Source organism: Lagopus leucura, unplaced genomic scaffold, assembly GCF_019238085.1.
Source record: "Lagopus leucura isolate 7727_CA_CO unplaced genomic scaffold, USGS_WTPT01 Super-Scaffold_100001, whole genome shotgun sequence".
Classification (NCBI taxonomy): domain Eukaryota; kingdom Metazoa; phylum Chordata; class Aves; order Galliformes; family Phasianidae; genus Lagopus; species Lagopus leucura.
In genome coordinates, this window is record NW_024962262.1 from 48,284,117 (window position 1) to 48,309,423 (window position 25,307).

The 25,307-nt window shown below is 42.3% G+C and overlaps 1 protein-coding gene across 1 annotated transcript in view; it reads left to right on the top strand.

Moving 5' to 3' along the window:
- Positions 1-7,354: 7,354 nt before the first annotated feature.
- VWA3B (von Willebrand factor A domain containing 3B) overlaps positions 7,355-25,307 on the top strand; it is a 68,979-nt gene continuing 51,026 nt past the window's right edge. The window contains exons 1-8 of the mRNA XM_042868396.1: positions 7,355-7,381; positions 8,821-8,907; positions 10,858-11,082; positions 13,236-13,330; positions 15,721-15,971; positions 17,677-17,836; positions 22,758-22,927; positions 24,788-24,912. Of these exons, the coding sequence (XP_042724330.1) occupies positions 8,868-8,907; positions 10,858-11,082; positions 13,236-13,330; positions 15,721-15,971; positions 17,677-17,836; positions 22,758-22,927; positions 24,788-24,912 (1,066 nt within the window). The 5' untranslated portion in view covers positions 7,355-7,381; positions 8,821-8,867. The remainder of the gene's footprint in view (positions 7,382-8,820; positions 8,908-10,857; positions 11,083-13,235; positions 13,331-15,720; positions 15,972-17,676; positions 17,837-22,757; positions 22,928-24,787; positions 24,913-25,307) is intronic.

Consider the following 25,307-nt stretch of genomic DNA (forward strand, 5'->3'; position numbering starts at 1 on the left):
ATGAGTGGCTCCTGATTTTACATCTGTGAGCAATGTCGGAACACTGTAAAATTTGGGATAGTAGGCAGCCGTGTAACGAGTTAATAACTTCGACTATTATGTGACTCATCTGTAAAATGGGCCCTGAGTTATGAAGACACACACCGACTGTGGAGTATTACAGAAAATTAAGACTAATGTGACATAATTATGATAGAAGGTCTGCAGCTGGAAACAATGGGAAAAATGGGAGGGGCCATAACTCCACTGATCGGCTTAATTACACTCCTGCACCCCATTTCCAAAAGAGGGCAAGTCCGTGCCAGCACCTCCTGCCAGCCCTTGTAGCCCTTGTAGGGGGTGTAAAACAGCCTTCCAGCATCATCCCTCTGCTCCTTCCTCTTCCTCATCTGTGTGCACTGAGAACCCTCATGTCCCATTGGTGATCATTGCAGAGTGATGCGTGTCCTTGTCATGACGGGTCAAACCCCATGTGACAATCCGAGGAGGGCCACAGTTCATGTTATCCATCACCCCAGCAGCATCCCAGCTGAGAGACACGTATGTCCTGCCAGCGGAAGCAGCTTGAGATCAGCATGTCAGCACGTACTTCATGGAAGCTGTTATCTTTGAATTATTTCAAAACTTTAATACATGCTAGAGTAGGTAGTATAATATGTTGTGAAGAGTAATTGAAGGTTATCCTAATTGTGCTCAGACTGGAAAAATAATTACAATACACTGAAGCCTCTGACCTCTTCTGAATGAGCTCAGTGGTAGCAACATTTTAAAAAATGCTTTAGGAGAAGAGAACTGATTTTATTTAGACACAAGGTCCTGCCTAAAAATATGCTAAGCAACACGTCCATCAAAAATGTAGCACAGATAAATACAAAAAGAGGTGGAAAAGTGTCTCAAACTCTTAACACATTTATTTTCTTGTTTTATCAAAGTGGTTCTGGATTTTACCAACACCAAATCTGTGTTATATTGTTACAAGTCAGTATGTTCTAAAATATAACATTAATAGCTTTAATGTCACCTGTAGAATCTGATGTGACCCATATGATGTGAAGGGACTGTATGTCTGCCAGTGAAGAGAAAGCCAATCCTTATATATAATCTTACATTTTGCAAATGTAATTATTGTAGAATCATAGGATATCATGATTTGAAAGGGACCCATAAGGATCACTGACTCCAACTCCTGGCTCCACACAGCACCACCCAAAAACCAGACGATATGTGCGAGAGCACTGTCCAGATGCTTCTTGAACTCTGGCAAGCTCAGTTCCACATCCCTGGTGAGCCTGTGCCAGTGCCTGGCCACACTCTGGTGAAGAACCTTCTGCTGATATCCAACCTTCCCCTCTCTTGACGCAGCCCCATATGTACCAGACATATGTAAACTAGGTATTTCTGAATATGTGAAATAAATGTCCAACATACATCCTTCTGTGTAGAGTTATCATCTATGACACATGTATTTTGGCCAAATAACTCCTGTCATGAATTAATATAGAGAAATTAATCTATTGCACAAAACACAGGCCTGGTCAGAAAACAACTCAGAATAAACGCTGATAGCTAGACTTGCCAGACATTCATGCACAACCATTTCAAATTTGAGAAACTGCCAACGTTTGCTGCCTGTTAGGAGTGCACACTGTCTGGGTAGGCAGAGCGCCTACAGGTCTGGAGAAGTGGCTGCCTCACTCTCCCTGCTGACTTTGCATGGGATCAGGTGAGGAGCTGTGACTAATCCTGTTTCATCGATGACAGAGTCACCTGAAGCTGATCACATCCTGAGGGGCGAGCAGCAGCATTGCCTCCTCTGAGCCTCACTTCCAGTTAGACTTTTTGATAATTCCGTGACATTATATCCAGGATGAAAGCAAGTAATTTAGCTTAAATATTTTTTCAAACTGATATGTTTACTGTCTGTTTACTGGTTGAGGACCAGATGAATGCAGATTGACTTTATTTAAACTGGATAAAGCTGTTTTTACTGCTGTCCAAAAGGTGACCTTCTAAGCAACTTGATGTAACTGTAGGTGTCTCTGTTTTTTTGCAGGGGAGTTGGACTAGACAGCCTTTAGGAATCCCTTCCAACACAAATGATTCCATGATTCTATGATCTTGCTAAAATTCCCAACTTGTCTTACCTGGAAGCAGCTTGATGATGTTTCATGTATAGGTGTGTAGTGCTGAATTTGCTATTCCTCGATGCTACCCACCTTGCAGAACTGTGCTTGCTTTCATCCACAGCTGCCTCCTGCTTGCCCCCGCCTGCAGTGGCTTTGGGGGCTGGTGCCTCCTTACACCACCTGGGCTGTACTTTTGGCAGTGGTCTAATAGTTGAATACCTCAAGTCTAGGCTTGATTAGAAGTCTTAACATGCCTGCTTCACTGTTGCAGTGAAGTTCTCTGTTATCTGCTCTGCAAGATGGGCAACTTTGAAACGGAGTCTTTGTTTTTAATATTTAGTGATCCTTTTTTTCTTTCTTCTTTTTTTCATTTCTTTTTTTGTTTGTTTGTTTGTTTTCTGTCATTCTCAGCACTCCCCTCTCTCATAGGCTTAGTCATGGTAACAGGGATTTTTAGGGAATGCATATTACAAAAGGCAGGCAATGTGACAGAAATATATGTAACATACAGGCAAGCACTTAAAAAAATAAATTCCTTGCGTGTGCATTGATGGTGTGATCTGAGCATGAATGGCAGGGTCAAGACACAGCTAGATTGCTGTGAATGTTGTGTGGCTTGGGGTATTTATAAATAAAACAACCTGGCTGTTTTTATTATAAATAGATGTCCTTTGAGTTGGATTCAACCTCAAGATCCTATCAAAAAACTGCCTTCAAGTTGGCTGGAATCCCAGGGATTCTGAGATACCCTGAGGCTTTCTTGCACACCACTGCTCCCAGAGCTTTCACACCCATTACTGCCCGTACAGATCTCAGATTTTTTGGTACCATTCACCACATTAGCACAGTTCTTTATGAGTGTCCTGCACTGAACCAGTTACTATTAACCACTGCATGACTACTGCTTTTTCTCCCAAGGGCTTTGGAAGAGCCAAATCTTCCCTTACTGGAGGAAACAGTTCATTTTCTATCTGCCTCCTACGTGGTGAACTTTCAATGTCTCTCTATGTTCAGCACTGTAAAATGTATGAAATGGTGTAAAAGGAGCATTTGGATCCAAGATAAATATTAACAAATGTCTTCTTTGCTTTTATTTCAACTCCTCCATTGAAAATTTCCCCTTGGATGCAAACTGACCCACTCCCTCATGGGCTCTGCAGCCTCTTCTTTGTCTTTTGAGGAAGGCACTTCCATGCAGCTCACACCCATGATCCTCCTTCCAGTACAGCCTCTCCAGGATGGGCACTGTGCCTGCCAGCATGCTTCTGTGCTTGTGCAAGCAGCCTCTTGGCAAGAAATGCAGCTGATACAACTAAGGCAAGATCACCCTGCAGCAATGAGGGGTCAGCAGTGTTCATGTCTTTCATCCTCTGTTCCAGAAGACACAAACATTCTGTAGGTACCAGAGAGTGGCAAATCCAGATGTGCAGCATTTAAATGCAAAGGTCATGAAGTACTGCTATCTTTAATTGTTGTTGTTTGTTTGCTTGCTTGCTTTTTATTTCTCATTGATCTGTTGTGCACTGTCCTTAACAAAGATATCACTTCTGCTGCTTGAATTCTTCCTTCTCCCCAACATTGCACATCAGCCACCTGCCCGTGAGCCCCTCTTCTGCTTTTACCTTTGTCCCCTGAAGTTTTAGTTTATTCCCTTCTGCCATCTCCTATTCCTGCTCTCTCACTAGGCAGCCCCTATCTTTAATTTCATGCCACTTCTCAACCATATCCTTTGCCACATTTTCTTAAGGAGGTGCTTGAAGGGTGAGAATATACACCTTAAAGCAGTATTTAAAATATAGCATGTCTTTGGCTTGCTAATTCTTACATTCTGCCTATGCTGATATACTGAATGTTTGGTGTATGCACTTTTTGTAGCCAGTCACTGTAAGATGTGTACAATAAGGACAACATGAACTCAACTTTTGTTGTCTTCCTTGTCCCTTGCAACTGATTCCTGCCTCCTCGAGAGGGAGTCAACAGGAAGTGTGACACTGCAGGGCAGGATGTGGGACAGCCCTGAGCTTCCTGGTGAAGCATCATTCCTGGTAGTGCTATGAGCAACCTGACTATCCCAGCACGGGATGCTCTGTCTCTTTATTCATACAATAGCACTTACACTGGGTGCAGCACATGTAATGCTCTGCATGCATAAGGAACATCTGCGAATTTGTGTGAAATGTTGTTCTAATTTTCTAAAAGAAGAAGGGAAAATGATGAAGATTTTTAATGAAGAACACAGTGAAGCTGGAAAATAGAGAACAGATCATCTTTAGATTTTGGTTGAAAAAAAAAAGTCATTGTAAAAACTAAGCAAACAGTTTCATGCTGTAAGCAGGAATACAGAGGAAATGCTGACAGTGGCAATTTTCAGCCATGGGAAAATACGATGATGAAATGCTTTTATTGATAGGTGAAATATTCTCAAGTCGTCAACGTTATGCTTGCCAATGCAATTCCAGGACAACGTTATGCTTGCCAATGCAATCTCAGTACTTTGCTTCACGATGTGGTCACTCGTGAATGACATAACAGCATGCCTTCCACTGTCTGTATCACTGCATCATTCAGCTTATAAGTCAGATGACAGCACAGCTTTATGGCTCTTTTCATAGCCCCGGTACAAGGGGTGAGGTCCTGCTCCACAGTCACTTGGATCCCTGCCTCCTCTATTACACAACCTTGCCTCATCTGGGAGGCAGCATCTGGAGAACTCATTCCTCTCTTCAGCGTGAGCCGCGCAGCGAGCAGCGGCTAGCCGGGGCTTCCACACCAACACGGAGCTACTTGTCCCTGATGTGCTGGGAGCATCTCGTTGTCTGCCCTGGGAAGATCATCGCCTACAAAACAACAGCAGGTGATCAGGAAAATTGCGGGAGCTCCAGGTCACTTGCCAGCCTTTGCCCCGGGCTGTATCAGGCTCGGTGTCATCTCAGAAGTGCTGTGGCTCCAGTCGTAAGGAATGTTTTCTTGCAACATGTTGTGCTCAGGGCAGCCAAGCCCAGAGTGAAGGTTTTTGGCAGACTCTGCATAGGCAATTACAGCACATATAATTGCTTTTTCTTTTAATCCATGATTAATACATTTACAGACATTTAAGCATGAAGATAGATAGGCTTATTCTGTATAATGTAGAAAAAGCTACCCAACCAAATCATATTAGGTGTGTGATAAAGAACTTTCACTGCTGGAAGAAATGGAAACAAATCAGGATATTTATTTGATTAATTCTGGGGCACCTGCTTATAAACCCATTGCACTTTAACTTTCAAGAGAAACTTTCAAAGCACCCTCCTTAACATCCAGGTCTGTAAAGCAGCTTGTGCTACTACAGTGAGGATCCTGAGAACACTCAGTGCCTACTATTTTTAATGACCTAATGGGAAACTGTTTCCTGGCTGAGAAATAAATGTCTTTTCTATACCTCAGGGGAATAGTTGTGCAATCAAGAACCATTTGTCGAGTCCTGGCTCATCCTCAAACCTTTACTTCCAACTGCAGGAGAAGCTGGAACTCAGCTTCCAGCCAGAATGAGGTGCTGGTAGCTGAGCCATTGGCCTTATAAGGCACTTTTCTGTCCTATCCCTGTTTACGATGCTGTCTCGCAAAGCAGCAGACAACAGTGGGGCATGCGTGGAGTGGCTGGGCCGTGTGCATGGGTGAGGATTTCCAACTGAACATGGGCAGGTAGATAAGAATGATTAGTCAATCCTACAATATAACCCATCTTTTATTGCTTTATGATTGTATAAATAAAGTTAAATAAAGGAGAACGTGTGCAGATCTGTATTATTTTTTTGCTTGGATGAAAATTATGCTGACAGATGAAAACATTTGCAGCCCAAGTACTGCCTAAACAAACCTGTTCTGTGTTTTTGGCTTTCTGACAGGAGCAGGAGCCCTTTAATATTGAGTTTGGGTTTATGGTATGCTTTTTTTTTTTTTTTTTGCATTCCACTGGAATAATTTTCAGTCAGGCTTCTCCAGCAGCATGCTACATCTGCTGTGCTGCTGACTGAAACAAAGGACACACAGCTGTTTTTAGAATCATGGAATCATTAAGGTTGGAAAAGACCTCTAAGATCATTTAGCCTAACTATTCACCTATTATCAGTATTGCCCACTCACCCATGTCCCTCGGTGCCACAGTGTTGTTTAACACTGCAGGTGGCTAAAGACCACACAGTCATTCCCTTACTCCCCCACTTCCCAGTGGGATGGGGGAGAGAATTGGGGAGGGGGGGGGGGGCGAAACAAAAAAACAACAACAAAAAAAAACAGAATTTGTGGGTTGAGATAAAATTATTTACTAGGAGAAGGAGAAGGAAAAGGATAATAGTCTTGACTATGTGTATATATATATATATATGAATGTATACAACAAGTGATGTACAAGCAATTGCTCATCATCCCCCAACTGATGCCCAAGCAGCAAGAGAGAGGTGAACTCCAACTCCCTTAAAAACTCCTGCATGAATATGGTATGGAATATCTCCTTGGCCAGTTCAAGTCAGCTATCCTAATTCTGTCCCCTCCCAGCTCACCAAGCCCTTCTCTGAGAATGGCCTTGGCTCCGTATAACACTGCCCAACAGCAATTATCAACACTGCTGTGTTATCAACATTGTTTTTCTCCTAGAACCAAAACGTTGCATCATATCAGACACTCCAAAGAGAAAAACTCCATCTCACCTGAAATTAAGGCACGCATCCACACGGTTCTTAAACACCTCCTGGGATGGTGACTTGATCCCCTCCCTGGGCAGCCTGTGCCACTGCCTCACCGCTCCTTCTGAGAAGCTCTTCCTAATATCCAACCTGAATACAAATACAGCCAATTGCTTACTGTGAGCTAAGAATTAGCAAGGACACAAAGCTCTGACCTCCTAAATCCAGATACTTGTGACTCTCCTGTCATACGTATGGCAAACGTTATTTTGGTTCCTACAGCACTGAATGCACTCAGTCATCGTGGCGTCTGTTGGCAATGAATTTATTCGCATTTCCCTCTCGCAGCCCTTCCGTACACCCAAGTCTGTACCCTTCACAGAGAAATAAATGCATTAACAAAGGCTAACAAGCAAACACCACAAACTCAAGACTATTCATTCCTCAGCGCGGTTTCACCGCGGGGAAAACGAACGGCACGGTAACCGACACGCAGGCCCCGCGGGGGCGGGGAGGCCGTCCCGTAGCAACCGGCCCGTCTCCACGTCAACAGCCGGGCGGTGGCCGCCGCCATGGCACGACCGGAGGCAGGTGAGGGCCGGGCCCCGGGGGGGCGCCGCGGGGCGAGAGAAATCCGTGGTGCCTCATCCCTGCCAGGCTGGATGGGACCTTGGGCAGCCTGAGCTGGTGGGGGGCAGTCCTGCCCACGGCAGGAGTTGGGGCCGGGTGGGCTTAGAAGTCCCTTCCAACCCCAAACGGTCTGTGATTCTGTGACTGCACGGGCTCGACAAGCACGGCCGTGTCTGTGAAAAGCTTGCGGCGCATGATGGGTGTGAGCAGTGCTTGGATGAACTCGTGCTCACCTTTTGAAAATAGCGTGTTTTGGTTGAGCATCTGAGTTGGTGGTTTTCCTGGTTGTCGTCATTTCTAAACTCGCATGCTTTTCCCAGAACTGAGGTAGATTCGCTATTTTCCACCGAGGCAGCTCCATCGCCTTCCCAGTGCCCCTTTTCATGCAGTGCCAGCACTTCACACACCGGTGTTGGTTAAGTGGCTGGGAAGCAGCACTGGGCATTCAAAGCACAGGAAAATCGGTTGCCACACCTGTGGGCATATGCAAAACGAGATGGTGTCTGGGATTTGTTCTCCACCTGAAGTGTGTGTCAGCAGTTACCATCAGGGCAGAGCAGCACTGCTTCTGCACCGTGCTATGGACGGCAGGAGTCTCGCTGCCGGCACTGTCTGCCTCAGCTCCTCTGTCGCATATTATTTTATCCCATCTTGGCCTTTCCCATAGGAAACTGCTGCGTAACAGTAGCTAGCAGCTGGCCTACTGGTGATTCGTAAATGTCCCTCATCCTTTCATCTTATTTATTAAAATAAGAACCAAAATGCTACATCTGAAAATGGCACACTCAACAAATATATGCTACGTTGCCTCCTCTGGCATTTTAGTTTCTATTCATATGCTGTCTTTAAGTCACAGTCGGGCTTTATACCACATACACGTACAGGTATACAGGCACAGTTCTTTTCCTTTGTGAATCATCTTGTGGTCTTGCAGGCAAAATTATGAATCTCTTCACAAAACTGCATCTCAGATACTGCCAGGATTACTCATTAATGGGATTTTAGAAAAAAAGTAAGGTACATTCTATTATTGCTTTGCATTATAATACAACTGGCTGTTGTTAGGCCAAAACATCACACTCATTTTTGTAGCATATCTGCACGGAAAATTCTGCCTTGGCTCTTTTTTAATGATAATTTAAAGGGAAGGAAGAGAAACCATATTACCAATACCCACATTCCCATTTCAGAGTACGGGCGTGTCCATGTCAAATCTGCCTTTCTTGCATGAGAGGTAGCTTTTCTTTCTAATTCATAATATTTTCCTTGAGGAAAATCTTTACTTTAATCATCTGCAGCTTATTATTGCCTGGGCTTATGTGCAGCTGGTTCCAGATCATATTGATCTGCTAAGGACATTATTTGAGATTATTATATCTTTTTTAACAAAAATTCCTCAGGTTCTTAAGAAGAAAGCAAAGAGGAGCTATCAGTTGAGAGATCCACCATGACTGGCAACCCGTTTAAGACACTTGCCTGGAGTGACTGTGAGTGTTTCAGGACTACTTTTACACACACTGCGTGTTTTCCTGGGTGATGTAGAGTTTTCTTTGCTAAACTGTGGTGTGCATGTTGCTAGCTGTGTTGCTAGCATTCTGAAGCTCTGCCAATCTCACTCATGCTATGTATAGGGTGCTGTGCTGGCCTTTTTTTCTGAGGAGGAAACTGGGAACAACTGCTCAAATGACTATAAACAGTGCCTGACTACATACAAAGCCTGAGCAGCTGCAAACCTTCACCTGTGTCTCTTTAGAGTTAACATCTGTCGTTACTGCTTCTGTACTGAGAGTAGGAGGAGGGCTGGTAAGATGCCAGCAGCCTCTACAGGCATGCCAGCAGCCTCTGCAGGCACGCCAGCCCAGCACCCTGGCTGGGAAGGAGCTGGTGCCAGCATGTCCCATGCAGAAGGCTCTCACTGAAGGATGATTTCTGAGAATACGTTTTCATTTCCTCTATGTGTGATTAACCAAGAAACAAATCTGTCAAATGAACTGTTGTAACCAGGTCAGTTGCTATAGTATTTGATCTCAGCAGTGAGTTTTCCATGGTACTCCGTACCAGACCGAGGGTTATTTTTAGTCATTAAGGATAGAAGTACCTTCTTTATGTTTTGGAGCCATTTGTTCTGCACAGTGTATTTACACTTCTTCTGGCTTATGGTAAATGGGAAATGGAGGGCTTGGGTATTCCAGATAGTGTTGTTGCTGGGGAAAACGGCCAGAAACATCAAATGTCCACAGAAAATAAACTTAGATACAGCAAGGGTATTTAATTGAGCAGAGTATTTTGGGAATGAACAGGAAATACCAAAGTCCTCCTAGAGCCTCTGTGCTGAGGAACAAGCGAGTTACTGATGTCATCACTTCCATTTCTGCCCCAGCCACTCTAGGCTCTGATCTGCCTCTCCTCCAATTTTCAAATGGAGATATCCCAGACAACTGTAAATCAGTGCTGTGAATACATTCACTGTTCTGTAGGACTTAATATCACAGAATCATAGAATGGCCTGGGTTGAAAAGGACCACAGTGATCATCCAGTTTCAACCCTCCTGCTATGTGCAGGGCTGCCAACCACCAGACCAGGCTGCCCAGAGCCATCCCAGCCTGGCCTTGAATGCCTCCAGGGATGGGGCATCCACAGCCTCCTTGGGCAACCTGTTCCAGTGTGTCATCACCCTCTGTGTGAAAAAACTTCCTCCTAATATCTAACCTAGACCTCCCCTGTCTCAGCTTAAAACCATTCCCCATTTTCCTATCACTATCTACCCTCGCAAACAGCCATTCCCCTTCCTGTTTATATGCTCCCTGAAAATGGACTTTCATGTCCAAGCAATCCCGTGCATGCACATGATCCATCACAGCCTGGAGCAGATGCTGCCAGTGCCATTGTTTGCAACTGTGATAAATGATGTGAGAAGTGGGAGTTTCTCCAGCTTCTCAATAAAATCAGGATCTGCTGCTAGCAGTGTTGTTGCTTATGATAGATGTTGAACATACCATTGTTAAGGGATCCCTATTTATTGCATTATGCTTCTAGTGTGTAGTTGTGATTCTCTGATATTCTTTAGATGCCTCCTGCAAGCACTCATTCTTAAGATTTAGGACAGATGTCTTAGGAGCTGGAAGAAATGCCAATTGGCAAACTGGACTAAGCTTTGTTTGGGCTTGGATTTCAGCATACAAGAGATGTTTTCTGTAATAAATTGAAGGTGAAAACATATGGAGGGGGTAAAAGAAACATAGCAGTAAGTATATGTGTAGAACTGAGTACAGCCCTCCAGATTAAGACTGTTGCCCAGTATAACAAAAGAGAAGAATAACTGAGCTACATGTGTGGAGACTACTGTGGTATATGGTAAAGAAAGCAAAGAATTGGAGTGAATGTTTTTTTTTTTAAAGTGTAAGCATTGTTATCCCTCCATTTCTCTTTACAACAGCTGCCTTTGATTCAAAGTACAGACAAGACCATGAGAATTTAAGTTTCCATGAGGACCACAAAAAGAAATCAGAAGAGAAGGAAAGGAGTCTGACAGTCAGTCAGTGGGACATGGATGTACAGCCCCTCATTTCGTCTTCTGAATGGCTTCAGCTTCATGGGCTCAAGAGAAACAAATTGACTTTGTCCCAGATTTTGTCACAAATTGGATTCCAGCACAGGAAAGGTATTAGACAAATCAACAGTCAGAATAAATTTTTTCTGTAGTGTATTGCTCATTTTGCACCCTGGCGAGATACTCATGCTGTCTCTTTTCTTACAACAGTGGCAGAAAGGGAAGCTGTATCCCTTGTTTCTGGTGTTGCCAGTTTGAAGACTGTGGAACTCCATCTCCTTTTTGATCTGAGAACTCAGTACCCAAAAAGGGCTTTTCTTACTGAACTGTGTAGTTGCTTTCTTTACTTCAGGCTCCAGTTCAAGTCTTCCATAGTTTAGCTACAGCTGGGAAATAACATGCTGTGCTGAGGCTGTTAGTCTTTTGCCTGCAAATAATACGCCATGAGACTGCCCATTTTTAGATGGCAGATGTAATATACGCAGTGCCATAATCTGAAATCTACTAATCATCCAGGCTAGCCAACTTGCTCGGGAATATTATTTCCAGGAAACCAGCTTCAAGAAAGCAGTTAAATTTGATTAGAACACAGGCTGCTTTTTGTGCAAAATCAGGCTATAGAAAAATGTTCTTTTGCAGTTATCTGACAGCTGGAGTGGAAGAGTTTGCTAATAATTATTAATCACTGCCATAATAGTGCTTTGCAAGGCATGGTAAAATATTCTTTTCTTTGAAGAGCTTACTGCCTGAGAAGTAGGAGTTGTAATGTATTGCAATTGTTCTAGGTTGCATAATTTAAGATTTCAGCTGGCTTGTGACCATGGGACATTCAAAAACCAACAGTTCAGATCCTAGAATCCTGTGTGCTGTAGATGAAGAAGAAGCTGCTGAACAGGGTTAATGTTGTTACAATGTAATTTTAGGAGCAGAACGTACTAACTTAGCAGGGCAGCATGCTGTACAGAATAGCTGCTTTGTGACGTTAAATATTCCCCCCCCTCCAATGTTTTCCTATCAGTGGAACTACTGCAGAAGATTTCTAGCTACTGAAAGAGAGCAGAGAGTGGCCTTTTCCTTAGTTGCACCCACTTCTGCACCCATTTAGTTGTGTAAGAGAACAGCATTATCTGTCCCTGTTTTTGTATTTTGTTTGATGAACAAATATTTGCAAGTCCTGTTGTGAGGTAAGTGGATAATACAGAAGTTTAATTGCCTAAACCTTTCTTTTGTTAAAGTCATGTGGATTATTTTTTGCTTGAAAATAGTTCAGTGTGCTTTCCCCCTCACTTCTGACTAAACTGGCTTGGCAGAGGCAAGTGCAGGGCAGCTTTAGGAGGAGAAAGTGAGCCAGGAGGCAGAAGCAACCACAGCCCAGGCAGGGTTGACCAGCATGCAGTCCTGCAACGTGTGTGCACAGCAGGCAGAGCAGGGTGTGGTAACAGCATCCAGTGGCACTCCCAGACTGGGCGAGGTGATGGACCAGCTCTAGGGTCCAGCTAGAGCTAGTAGGATGATCAGCAATGGAGTGCTAATGTTGTAAGAATTTTTGGTTGATGTTGATGTATTTAGATAAGACGAAAGAAGACTGAAATGTGGTATATGGTATATGGACCATATTATTTTCTATGCTAAAAGTCATGCTAGTCCAAGTGCTGCCAGGAACAGGAGATGGAACCAGAGACAAGCTTGGAAACAAGGCTGTAGTACAGGGCTGAGAGATCTAGCCAGGAGTCCTGCACCACCAGGACTTGAAGCAGGCACACCTTGCCAAACAAAGACTGAGTTCCCAGGCCTGAGCACCTTGTGGGTGGGTGGAAGCCCCAGGTGAGGCTGATCAGGATAACCCAGGACTGTTGGTGTCCTCAGGACCCCAACATAAACACAGGCAGAAAAAAATTGTAATTCAATGTCACTAGAATTTCTCTTGAATTTATTAATGTCCAGAGATCAACATGGATGCATGTGCCTCATAAATGGATACTATGCATGTCAATCTGGGGAATAGCTGAAGGACACATGTACTTGGCTATGGGAGGAGCTCCTTCTCATTCAAAGCCTGATATATCTAAAGAATCCTTCTCATTCCTCTAAGAAGGTTTCCCTGAATTCTGATTGTACAGTTCTGTAGGAAGATATTAAGCAAAGCACACAATAACAAGAGCAAGAATTATTCTCCTTTGTATTGCGTGCGCTTTGGAAAAACAGAACATCGTGAAAGTAATCCTGATGATTAACAACTTGTTCTTTTGTAACCTTTACTGTAGATTATGTGACCACTTTGGGGAAACTTGTGGCTTCTCGGTATGCAGATGGTTTATTTCCTCAATACAAGAAAGCACACGATGGCAGCGTGTATAATGTAAGTGGAACTGACTTGTGGTAACTTCCCTGTGCACTTAGAACTTTGTATCACTGTCAGTAGAATGATATGACTGTAACGTCTCCCTGTGACACGAAATACGTACATTTGTTGTGTGAGAACTTTATCTTTTGATCTATTTTTTTTTTTCTGTTTTCTGAAATATTAGTGATAACAGTAGAGAAGCTAGCTATCTTTTTGTGCTAGATATCTTTTGTGGAGTCTCACACTCTTGTCTTGGTGCAGCACTGCAGTAAATCTTTCCATAGAAGAAGGCTGCAGTTTCTAAGCAACATTTACTCTGTTTTGCAAGAAAGAACACTTAAAAAGAAGATGCTCAGCTGAGAATTTTTTATTTTATTTTTTTGTTTTCAAAGTACTTGTAGTCAATAAAACCGATGGGCATGCTGAAATTAAATAACATAATGTGCTGTCATTGCCAATGCAAAATGCTGCTTTGCTCAGTGCCAGTGGGTCACAAAGGGCTCAGCCTGGACTATAGAGAGCTAGCTGGATCTCTGCCCGGGCTCACGTTCTAAGGAATGTCTTAGTAACAGCTGCTGGCTGTCCCATTGTTGAGAGGATGGATGGGACTGAAGACATAACTCTTGTGAGCTGGAAGGGGAGAGAGTTAATTCATAAAGGATTTTACAAAAAAAAAAGGCTTGTCGTTTTATTTTTTTCTTTTTCTTTCTTTTTTTTTTTTTTTTCTCCTGGTAGCTTGAATCTTTTCTGAGGCACCAGGTGTGAAAATGAGAAAAGAATTATTTCAAGGATCCTTATTCCCTCATTTTTTTAAATTAAATTAATTCTGTATGAAGTATCTACATCACGTCTTTTAATCATAGGGCATGTTTGGAGCAGGGGAAAAGATATTTCGGGTAGTATTAAAGGAGTGGTGCCATTACACAATATCTGGCGAGACCTCATTTGGAATATGGTGCATGATATTATGTACAGTTACCACAGGGTAAGAAATAATTCCAATTGGAGTAGGTACCTGGAAGAGCAAGTAGGATGATCAGCAATGGAGTGCTAATCTTGTAAGAGGCCTTGGTTGATGTTGATGTATTTAGATAAGACCAAAGAAGACTGAAAAATTGTATACTTGAATGCCCTTGAATGCTTCTAGAAAGGCAGATTGCAGGCACAGAGAAGAGCTATTATTTTCTATGCTAAAAGTCCTGCTAGTCCAAGAATAAATGGATGTGAACTGCCATGAATAAATGTAGAGTGGACAGCCAGAAGTTTTGCAGCCCCTCAGAGAAATGGGAATCTGGACTGGCCAACTAGAAACAAAAGGGTGGGGCAAGAAAAGTGCTTTATTTTAAGATGGAATTTGATCAGTGTAGTGCAGTGAGCTGTTTGTGTGAGTCTGGCAGTGATAGGAGGAAACTGGACTTTCTGAGCACTCCTTCCTAGGCCTCCACTCCTCTGCAGACAACCTGCTATGTGTCTGGGAGGCATTTCACAGTGCCCTAGCTAACAGTAAAGAACAGTGAAAAATACATAGGAGTTTGCAAATTGATTTCTCACTTAGAAATATTCTTGTTTTCAAACATTTGTAGCTCCAAGGTTTTGAACTTGTCCTGGAAAGTTGAAGATAGAAGGTGGTAGGTAAATTAGCTTAAATGGGTCAGAGATATTGAGGATGCATCCTTACTGGAACCTGCAGTGAGTTTTTAAGCCAGCAGATCTTTTTGCACAGCGAGCATTCATAAATACGTGCATACAGAGGGTTTCTTGGTTTGTTTTTTTTTTTTTGTGCTCAATCTACGTTTTTCTTATTATGAGAACTTTTGACTGCATTTGCCTAAGCCCCTTCCCTTAAATAGTTAAGCTGTAGTGTTGGGCATTGTTAGTGAAATAATAGCACAAATAGGAAGCCTTTTACATTTCCTTTCAAATGCTAAAGACAAGGTGGAGATTGAAGTGCCCCAGCACCAAACTGTTCACCCCCTTGTACGGCTGTGCGGCGTTTTAAGAGCCAGTCAAAAATCTGGTCTAAGAAGGTACAAAGTGTCTGTGTTCCTGTTTGTTCATCCATCTGTTCTGCAGCCCTTTCTCCATCCTCTCCCCTGTTCAGCTCACTCTAATTGCTCCGGTCTTGAGACAGACAAGGCAGACAACCCATTGGCAGTGTCCCATGCTTGTATAAAAAGATTATGAAAGGCAATTAGGACGAAATGCAGCGTCTTTTCTGTTATGGCTTAGATACGTTTGTCAAGTATTTGCTTCTGAAATAGCGGGAGAAAAATGGGTTGTTTTCACTGCTACCTTGGCCGGCATATCTGGCACTTGCAAACCGGTTACTGCAGCTGTGCTAAGCTTGGGGCTTCATTTGTGTTGTTTTAATGTTCAGTTCCTCTCTCTCCCTTATTTAAATAAAGCTGACAGCCAAAAAAGAACTGATTCTTCGTTTTGTGGAATGTCTAATGGGAGCTATTGAGCTGTATCAGCAGCGAATGGAATGGTTAACCAGTGAAAGCAGGCTGATATTTGGAGTGATTCAAGAACGGCACATTGTCATCGTTTTGGATTTTGGCACTGCAGCTCCAACCGAATTTGATCTATGCCGTGATGCACTTTCTATGGTTCTTGTGGAACAAGTGACACAGATTGCCAAATTTAACCTCATTCGGTAAGCAGAAAGGAGTCCGTGTCTGCCTTTTGTTGGAGAACAAGAGTCTTATATCATACAGATGTGTGTTTGGATAATGTGATTTGTGTCATGGCAATACGTATAGATTTTCCACCGAGTTTAACCCAGAGGAATGCTGAGTTTGCTGCTTCCATTTAACAAAAAAACATTGTTACCCTGAGGAGAGGATAAAGGCTAACAGAAACCAAATGGTGATACAAGCCTTCCACAAACGTAGCACATGTAGAAAACCAGAAAGACAAGGGGTGCTTTGCAACCGCAGTAGTGTGCTTCAATAATGCATCTAAGTATTAAAGAAACAGTGAGGTCCCAGCTGACTGCCTGGGTATTTTTGTGTCTTCAGGCAGTACAGTTTTCTGCCTTACAGCTGAATATACACTCCCCCACGTACCATAGGCACAGGCATAGTCATTTGTATTTCTATAGATTTCCATGGTCACAGAAATAAGTAGTAGGACTAGGAAACAATGCTAGATTTCCATAACAAAAGACAAAAGCTTGTTCCTTAACCTGAGTAAATGAATCTGGGTCTAGTTACAAATAGAAGAATCGAAGCGGCTATTCAAATTTATGCATCTTTGCACAAATCCTCATTTTTATATAAGCGTTTGAAGTCATAAGCTTGGGCTTGTATATATGAATGGAATTTGGTGACTGTGAAAAAATGATGCACAAACTGGGCCATACAAATTTGCAATAGGTTCCATAAAGATTGCTTTCAACCACACTACGATTCTGAATGTTGTTTTATGCACGCTTTACCCTACAGATTTGTTTGTGTTTCCCTATCTTAATTGTCTACCTTATGATACAGTCCATTTAAAAAACAGGGGATGATTTTCCTAGATTTCAAGAAACACATAAAATATTTTCTTCAAAGATGATTTGTGCTAAGCTAAGGCAAAATTGAGGCACAATAAATGTGTTCATTGATTTTTCTTTTTGTTGCAGGGAGACAAAGGACAATATAGCTCACAAATTACTGCTTTAAAAGAATCTGAGAAACTGGACTACTTCTCTTTTAGATTTGCAAGGAATTATTCAGAACGGTCCTTGGCTGAATGTCTCAGATCCTGTGACATTCAGCTTATTTTACTGGAACCTGTTATTTTTTAGATTTATCTTTTGTCTTTATGTCCATATGTACATACACAGGTATACATGCACATATATGCTTTGCACCTCTGTAATGCCAATAGACAAAAGGCCTTTGACCAATCAAATACTGAAGAGCATTGCTTCACAAATCTTACTTCGATGGGCAAATAAAGATCAGCTCTTTTCAAAAAAGCAGAAGTAGGTTAAAATGATCTGATATGAAGGCCATGCAGCGAGTCTCGGAAAGAGAAACCAGATTGTTTTTTGTACACCTGCTTTTTAAAAATTGTGCTTTTATAATAGATATATGATAAATAAGCAAAAGGACAAACGGGAATCAGGAGCTGTAAAGCACTGTAGCTGTCTTGGATATGCTTTCAACAACTGGCTTAAAAAATAGTCATTTCTATACCTAGGAGTTTCATTTTACCTCTACTTTTATTGCAAGTCTAGATTTAATATAAGTGGTTTATTGTTATTATTACTTAACAATCTATAAGAATACTAACAGTGGAAGAACTCCACCGTTTTGCTTTGTCAGTATTTTTCTCACTACTTTTGATTTATAGTTAACATCACTTTGCAGGGCTGCTGAGAATCTTATGAAGTGGCAAGAGAAATCTGCTCCTGTGTCTGAATATACTGTAAAATCTGCTGTTAAGTGGCTCTGGAAGCTGTACCACACAACAGCTGCCAACAGTACCACCTCTGCTGGAGCCCTGGTGGAAGCCATGAGTGATGAGACGGTAAGCTCATACATCTTTTCAGAAGCCTCAAGTTAATCCAAGAGTGTTCAGTGCCAAACTGGCTACTGTGATTTGCCCCAATGAAATGTGAAACATAAGTATTAATGGGAGGATTTGGAAGGTTTTTTCTTGACAATAACTGCATACAGCATTTACTTATGGCTTGCTTATGTAAATTTATTGTATTCTGAAGGCAAAATCTTGTATTTTCTTTTTCTGCTGCACACAGGAGTTATACAGTCATTAAAGGAAAGAGTAAATATCCTGACTTCCACTTCCTTTGCCATATATGTTTTTCAGGGTTTCAAGTTCATGAAAATATTCCTAGTATCAACATTATTGAAGACAAGAAAAGCATTTTTATTTTGTAATGTAACCAAAATGCTTTTGAAAAAAAACCCTGTACTTAAAATCCAAAATACTAAGTACAGAGATTTCTTTATGCATTTGTAGACAGCAAGAGTCTTGAAATATTTTTTTTGTCACCCAGGTTACAGCTGTAATTTATTTCAGGGCAAAAAGACAAAGCATATGCAGATATTGTTACTAAAAATTCTGACTATTTTTCAAAGTACCATGCTACATTATTCATTTATAGCAGAAGTGACAAAACATAAAAGATGTGTGCTATCATTTGAGCTAGTCAGTTAAAAATTGTACTCTTAAAGAAAGATTTTATGAAATTGGCTTCCAATATAAATTCAGTTCCTGGCACCCAGATTCAATGGAAAATCACATGGGTTAGAATCACTAGTTTTTGCTGCCATTAGAGTCCATGCCTGTGTGCAGATCCAATCTTAACTCTCTTGTAAATTCCATTGTGAGACACTGTTTGAAAGAGAAGGTAGATTCGGCTTGAGTTTCCTTCTCAGCTGGATGAACCTTGATGTTTTGAAAATGATAGTAGAAAGGAAGTGGGTGAGGAGCAAATTGTACAACAGTGACAATTTTATAACTGCTTTTTAAAATGTCCCCTTCATAAATTATGCTAACATTTTCAATTTGCAGAGTATTACAAATTTTCTGGTGAAAGAAAAAGATGATATTTGGATTTAAGTACTGTCTGGATGAAGAAAAGGCTTATTGGACCTGAGTCTGCATGCAGATAAACAGAAATTAAAATTCTTCCAACAGTGAGGCATCTATTATTTTTTCTAGACATTGGTGGGCTAATGGGTAATCTGAGGGAGCCTGTTTTGGCAGGTGATCCATGTAAGACAGACTTTAATTACTCCTAAATACAGTCATTATCATTTATAACTGACAGTTCAGTTTGAGCGCAGGCCATACTGCTAGCTGGAGGAGACCCCTCTCAGACCTAGGCAAGACCTGTGTACTCACTGAACAGTCATAAATGACTCATTTCTCTGAACTGCTTCCGTCAACAGAAACTGCTCCAAAACAATAGCTCCTTTTTCCCTAGACTTGGCTCTTCCTGTCATTCCGTTAGGTTGAGTTTTTCTTCCATGTGTGGCAAGTCCCTAGATTTCCTTTTCTCATGACCTGCCAGTGCCAGGCTCAAGATCACCACGCTGTAAGGCTGCAGTCACAGAATCACAGAATGGCCAGAGTTGGAAGGGATCTCAAGGATCATGAATCTCCAACCCCCATGCCACATGCAGGACCACCAACTTCCCTTTCTCTGGAAGGAACTTCCCCCTGACATCCAACCTAAATTTCCCCTCCCTCAACTTAAAACCATTTCCCCTTGTCCTGCTGTCATCTACCCTTTCAAAGAGTTGATTCCCCTCCTGTTTGTAGGCTCCCTTTGGGTACTGAAAGGCTGCAATGAGGTCACCCTGCAGCCTCCTTTTCTCTAGGCTGAACAAGCCCAGCTCCCTCAGCCTCTCCTCATAGGGGAGGTGCTCCAGTCCCCTGATCATCTTTGTGGCCCTCCTCTGCACCCTCTCCAACAGCTCCCTGACTGGGGTCTCCAGACCTGGACACAGTACTCCAGATGGGGCCTCACAAGAGCAGAGTAGAGGGGGACAATCACCTCCCTGTCCCTGCTGGCCACCCCTCTTCTGATGGAGCCCAGGATACTTGCTGCAAATGTATTCATGGTCTCTAACTTGCAGTTCTACACAGGTGCCACTCTGCAAAGTGTGCAAAATGTACCTCGCCTCCCAGGTAAAGGTTGTGAGGAGCACTGTGTTCTCCTTCCTGTTCCTTTATGGAGTTCATTTGTTTGTATGGATTGCTGCATAAATTATTGATTTCAAAATATGGAGGAATAAATGGAAAGGCTTGAACCTTTCCCCACTGTTCTGTAAGGAATACTTACTTCATGGTATGATATTGCTGGTTTTGTGGTAAGTGGAGTGAATTGTCTGTGGTTAGAAATTTTGTTTACTTTCTTGAGGAGCTGGTTCTGCATCAGCTATTCCCAGCAAACTTCAGCATTTTAGAAGCTGCAGAGGCAGGCACTTGAAGGAAGTGTGAAAATTAATATCCTTATTAAATATCAAGTTTATGAATTATTGGCAGCCTTAGGAAGGAGGGGGAGAAGATGTGAATCTGAAGGAATTCAAAGAAAAGTGGTTGTGCAATCTGCATATGTTTCCCCAGATCAGGAGCCTCTTCATCAAAAGGAATTTCCAGAACAAGGGTGTTGTCCAAGGCCTGGGTCTCAGCTGGAAGAGCTGCATGTGTGCTCTGACGACTGTTTAGCTGGATGAAACACAGAGGAAACCTTCCAGAACTGAACCAAAGCACAGATGTGTGCAAGTCTTGGTTTATTTTGATTCTGTGCACCTGTTTATAAAGCTGATAGGTGTTGTGTTAACTTTAAGCTTTAATGAAAGATGTTCATTCTTTTTTTTTAACCTTAGCATTTGTCTAACGGTGATGTCAGGATACCTGGCTGACAACAGACCTGCTTGCTCCCAAGCAAGTGTGGTCCTTAAGGATGGGCCCTGACTTCTACACGGGATGCCCAGCCCCCCGTACGAGACCTGGGAAAACCCAAGGTGCTGCTGTGTTAATTTGTGAAGTTCCTTCTTAGAGGAGATGTCTTCCAGTGCTGACCAGTAGCCAGAATAGTCCTTACCATACCTGAATGCAGTTTTTCTGTTAAATGACTACTGATCTCTATTTGTCAATAGATATGTACTGTGGGTATGCCGTGGAGTCGATACACAATTCTTACTGTCTTGAACAGTGTTGGTTACTTTTGTTGTAAATGTTGGTGAAATATCAAGGAGCATATTTACTAGTTATTCGTCTTGCATGGTCATGTGCAGGCAGTATCTAATCTATCATAATGTAATATGCAAGCAAAAAGCAAAGGACGTTTCTTCAAGTTCTCTGTCTTCTTGCAATGATGTTTTCATAACATAAGTGTATGTATTCATAACAAACCTGTCAAGTTCCCTCTGCCTCAGAAGTATAAAAAATATGAACTATCTGCAAATACCTGTGGTAGCATTCAAAGAATGATGCATCTTTCCTAACCCTCAAAATACACGTTGCCTATGAAATTATGTCTGGTATTAGTGTTCATATTGCTTTTCAGGCCTGGAAAGGCATCAGGATAGTGCCCCCTCTTCCCCCCAGGTGGAATGCAGCAGCACAGAACCTTTTCTTGGCTATTAACACAGTTGTCCTTCTCTCTCTGGTTTCTGTTAACTTCTGTGGGAAGGGGCTTGTTCTGGGTAGAATCAGGCTTGTGAGCTGTGGGCCAGGTTCTCTTCTCACTTTAGGAATTTTTTGTGGACTTCATCTGAATTGCTAGCATAAATGAGAAGGAGAACTGAAAATCTGCAAATTTGATAAGCCAAGCAATGTATTACACAGAATCACAGAATCACAGAATCACCCGGGTTGGAAGGGACCCCAAGGATCATGTAGTTCCAACCCCCCTGCCTAGCAGGGCCACCAAACATACACATTCAGATCAGGTTGCCCAGGACCCCGTCCAACCTGGCCTTAAACACGTCCAAGGACGGGGCATCCACAACCTCCCTGGGCAGCCCGTTCCAGGGCCTAACCACTCTCCTAGTAAAGAACTTCCCCCTAACATCCAACCTAAATCTTCCCTCCTTCAACTTAAAACCATTTCCCCTAGTCCTGCTGTTGTCAGCCCTTTTGAAGAGTTTACTCCCCTCCTGGCTGTAGGTTCCCTTCAGGTATTGATAGGCTGCAATGAGGTCACCCCGCAGCCTTCTCTTCTCCAGGCTGAACAAGCCCAACTCCCTCAGCCTGTCCTCATAGGGGAGGTGCTCCAGCCCCCTGATCATCTTAGTCGCCCTCCTCTGGACCCTTTCCAAAATCTCAATATCTTTCTTGTACTGAGGGCTCCACACCTGGACACAGTACTCCAGATGGGGCCTCACAAGAGCCGAGTAGAGAGGGACAATCACCTCCCTGTCCCTGCTGGCCACCCCTCTCCTGATGGAGCCCAGGATCCCATTTGCCTTTCGAGCTGCCAGAGCGCACTGCTGGCTCATATTCAGTCTCTCGTCCATCAGGACCCCCAGGTCCTTCTCTGCCGAGCTGCTCTCAAGGACCGCTCCTCCCAGCCTGTACAGGTGCCTGGGGTTCTTCCGGCCCAAATGCAAAACCTTGCACTTTGCCGTGTTGAACCTCATCAGGTTCACCCGAGCCCAGCCCTCCAGCCTGTCGAGGTCCCTCTGAATGGCATCCCTTCCACCGTATCAACCGCACCACTCAGCTTGGTGTCGTCAGCAAACTTGCTGAGGGTGCACTCAATTCCCTCATCGATGTCATTAATAAAGATGTTAAAGAGCACCGGTCCCAAGACAGACCCTTGGGGGACACCACTTTTATTGATTCTACCAGATTTTCATACTGGTGCTCAGCACAGCACAGGGCTTTGAATGAATACGAACTATCTATGTAAAACAGTCTTCCCAATTCCTTATCTTCTGTTTGTTTGTTTGTTTGTTTTGTTTTATGACAGATTGAAGCTGTTTATTACTTTGTGGTGGGGGACATTCCAGCAGTCACAAGGCAGCTACTCCTTGAGAAGGTTTCTGATGGCCCCTGTCCAGTCAACACTGTATCTTTTAATGCCAGGGAAGATGAAACTGTTATTTTTCTGAAGGAGCTGAGCCACTTGGCCTCTGGAAGGTATGACAAAGAAGGATTTCAGTATAAGATTTCAGCACTTGTTTTTTTGCTGCTAGGAATGCTATCTGAAGATACCTGAATGTTATCCCTTTTTTTCTCACGAGGAAAATGGGACAAACCAGATTGGTAAGTGATCTGGATAAACCAAGGAAATAATCTAAGAGCTATAACTGAAATACAGAGTCTACTCAAACAGACCTTCTCTCTCTACATATGTGCTCACTGGCTTGAAGAAGGGCCAATCCTTAGTTACATCCTAAATCATCTATTGTCTGCTCCTCTTTGAAAGTCTGAAAATTGTTTAAGAGAAAGAGTGGCAACATCAAGTTTTCATCATATTGCTTTGTACTTTGGTAATGCCCACAGCCACCACCAAAGGATGTGGAGTTTTTTTGGACCAAATGTAATGCAGACATGTACTTGAAAAGTAATGCCTGTCCTAAATAGGCAGTGCCTGGATCAACAGGAAATTGAAGTTGTGTTATCCATTAGGCCTTGTTGTGTGAAACTACAGTTCTGCACACTGCTTTTCAGTGTGGTTGGTGGAAACTGATACATTCCATATGGTTTTTGGCTACTTTATCTTGGGAACCAGCTGTGCGGCGAGAATCAGCCTTCATTAGGAAGGAATAATACAACTTTAATCTTGATTCTGATATCAAAATAAGGAAAGCAAATGAGAAAACAAAAAAAAGCCACACCACCTAACTCTGGCTAAACAGCAAGAGGCCAATAGGAGCTGATAAGGTGTTTTTCTGCTTAACAGAAGTCACTATGCAGTTACAGAGCTGTGAAATGACTGCTGTAGCTTTCTGTTTCACTGTTGTTTGTGAAGAGTGGGAAGGTCTCCAACAGTAGAAATCTCCCAAACGACAGCAGAGCGATTGGTAAGACGGCAGCTGCTGAGCTCTTTTATAGCCGTCTGTGTTTAGAAGTAGCTTTCAAGAGGTGGAGTGTCTGCCAAAAGTCAAGACTGTGGGAAATTGTTATATTTCTTCTGATATGTGTCTAAATGAACTGTGGTACCTCTATGATACCACATACATTATTGGTCACCATCCTTCATTTTCTTCTGGCAGTGTTTTTCTCTCCTTTATAAGAGGAAAATGAATGTTTCTTGCATGGTAGAGAAAGAGGCAAGAAGAGTTGCAAGAAGGTGCTCTGAGGAATTGTTTTCCTAGTATGATTCCCATTATCTTCACTATTTTTTGCACTAATAATAGCATAGCTTTGGTTCAGAGGCCACAAATATCTTGCTGGTGGACATTTGCCAATAACTGTCTTAAAGGCTGTCAGCTTCCTCATGGGAGTTGTTAAGCTCATGGGTTTTTCTTGATTTAAGCCTGATTCTGGTGTAGTTCTGCTTTAGAAAGGCTTCTTTTTTCCTGCTCTGGGAGCTTTAATGTTGTGAGAATTAAGGTAAATGAAGTCTGCTTGACTTCCTGATTGTATGTCGATAGTGAAATAAATGTTCCTGTTGGGCTTTGAACTGCAAGGATAATCTAATTTAAGGGTGTTAGCATCCTCTCAGATATCTCGAATGATTTGCTTGCTCAGCTGTTAGGAGCATTAATTAAAAACAAATTTCCAGATGATTGAAAAGGAATGTGCCTCAGAGTAAGTGATACCAAAATGAAAGCATGTTCTTCATGAAGAAACGTTAGAAAATACATACATGTATGTAAAAGTTTGGTACCATTCATAGTACTGTTGTAATTGAACATTTGATTATCTTGAACAGATGAGGAAATAATTCCAAAGTTGTATGTTGCTATGATCTTGCATATGTGACATTCACATTTAAACTAAGAAAGTATTTACATAGTTTACAGACTGGTGAAAACCCATTTTTTATTACAGATTCCATGCTTTTGTTGAGAAGAATTACTATAGAGATGCTACTGGACCTGCGCTAAAATGTGAAGAAGATGGAAAAGGTCTAATTGCCCAGAATTCCAGAAAAGTGAAAGGGAGAATGCCACTAGGTAGATAATTTTAAATCCAAATTGTGTTTTTAAGTGAAATTTCAAGGTAGCAATGTAATGTAGGAATTTGCTTAGCGTTAAAATAAATCTTCTGTAGGCATGGGCCGGCTGGGAACAAATTTCAACATTTCCATTTGTAAAATGGAAATGCTGTCAGCAGGAAGGAGAGGGAAAGGAAAATAGAGAAGTGAGGAGAATGGAGGATATACATGTGAGAATGTAAAAGAAGGGAAAAAAGAATTAGAAGCAAGAACATTTTTTTTCAGGGGTAAAGATAAACACAGCAGTGTTAATGTCCTGGTGGTAATGTAGAAAGTAATGGCAGAAAGGGAGATGAAAGAGATAAGAATGGCATCTGATACAACAGCCACATCAGTAAGACCTAGTTCATTGCT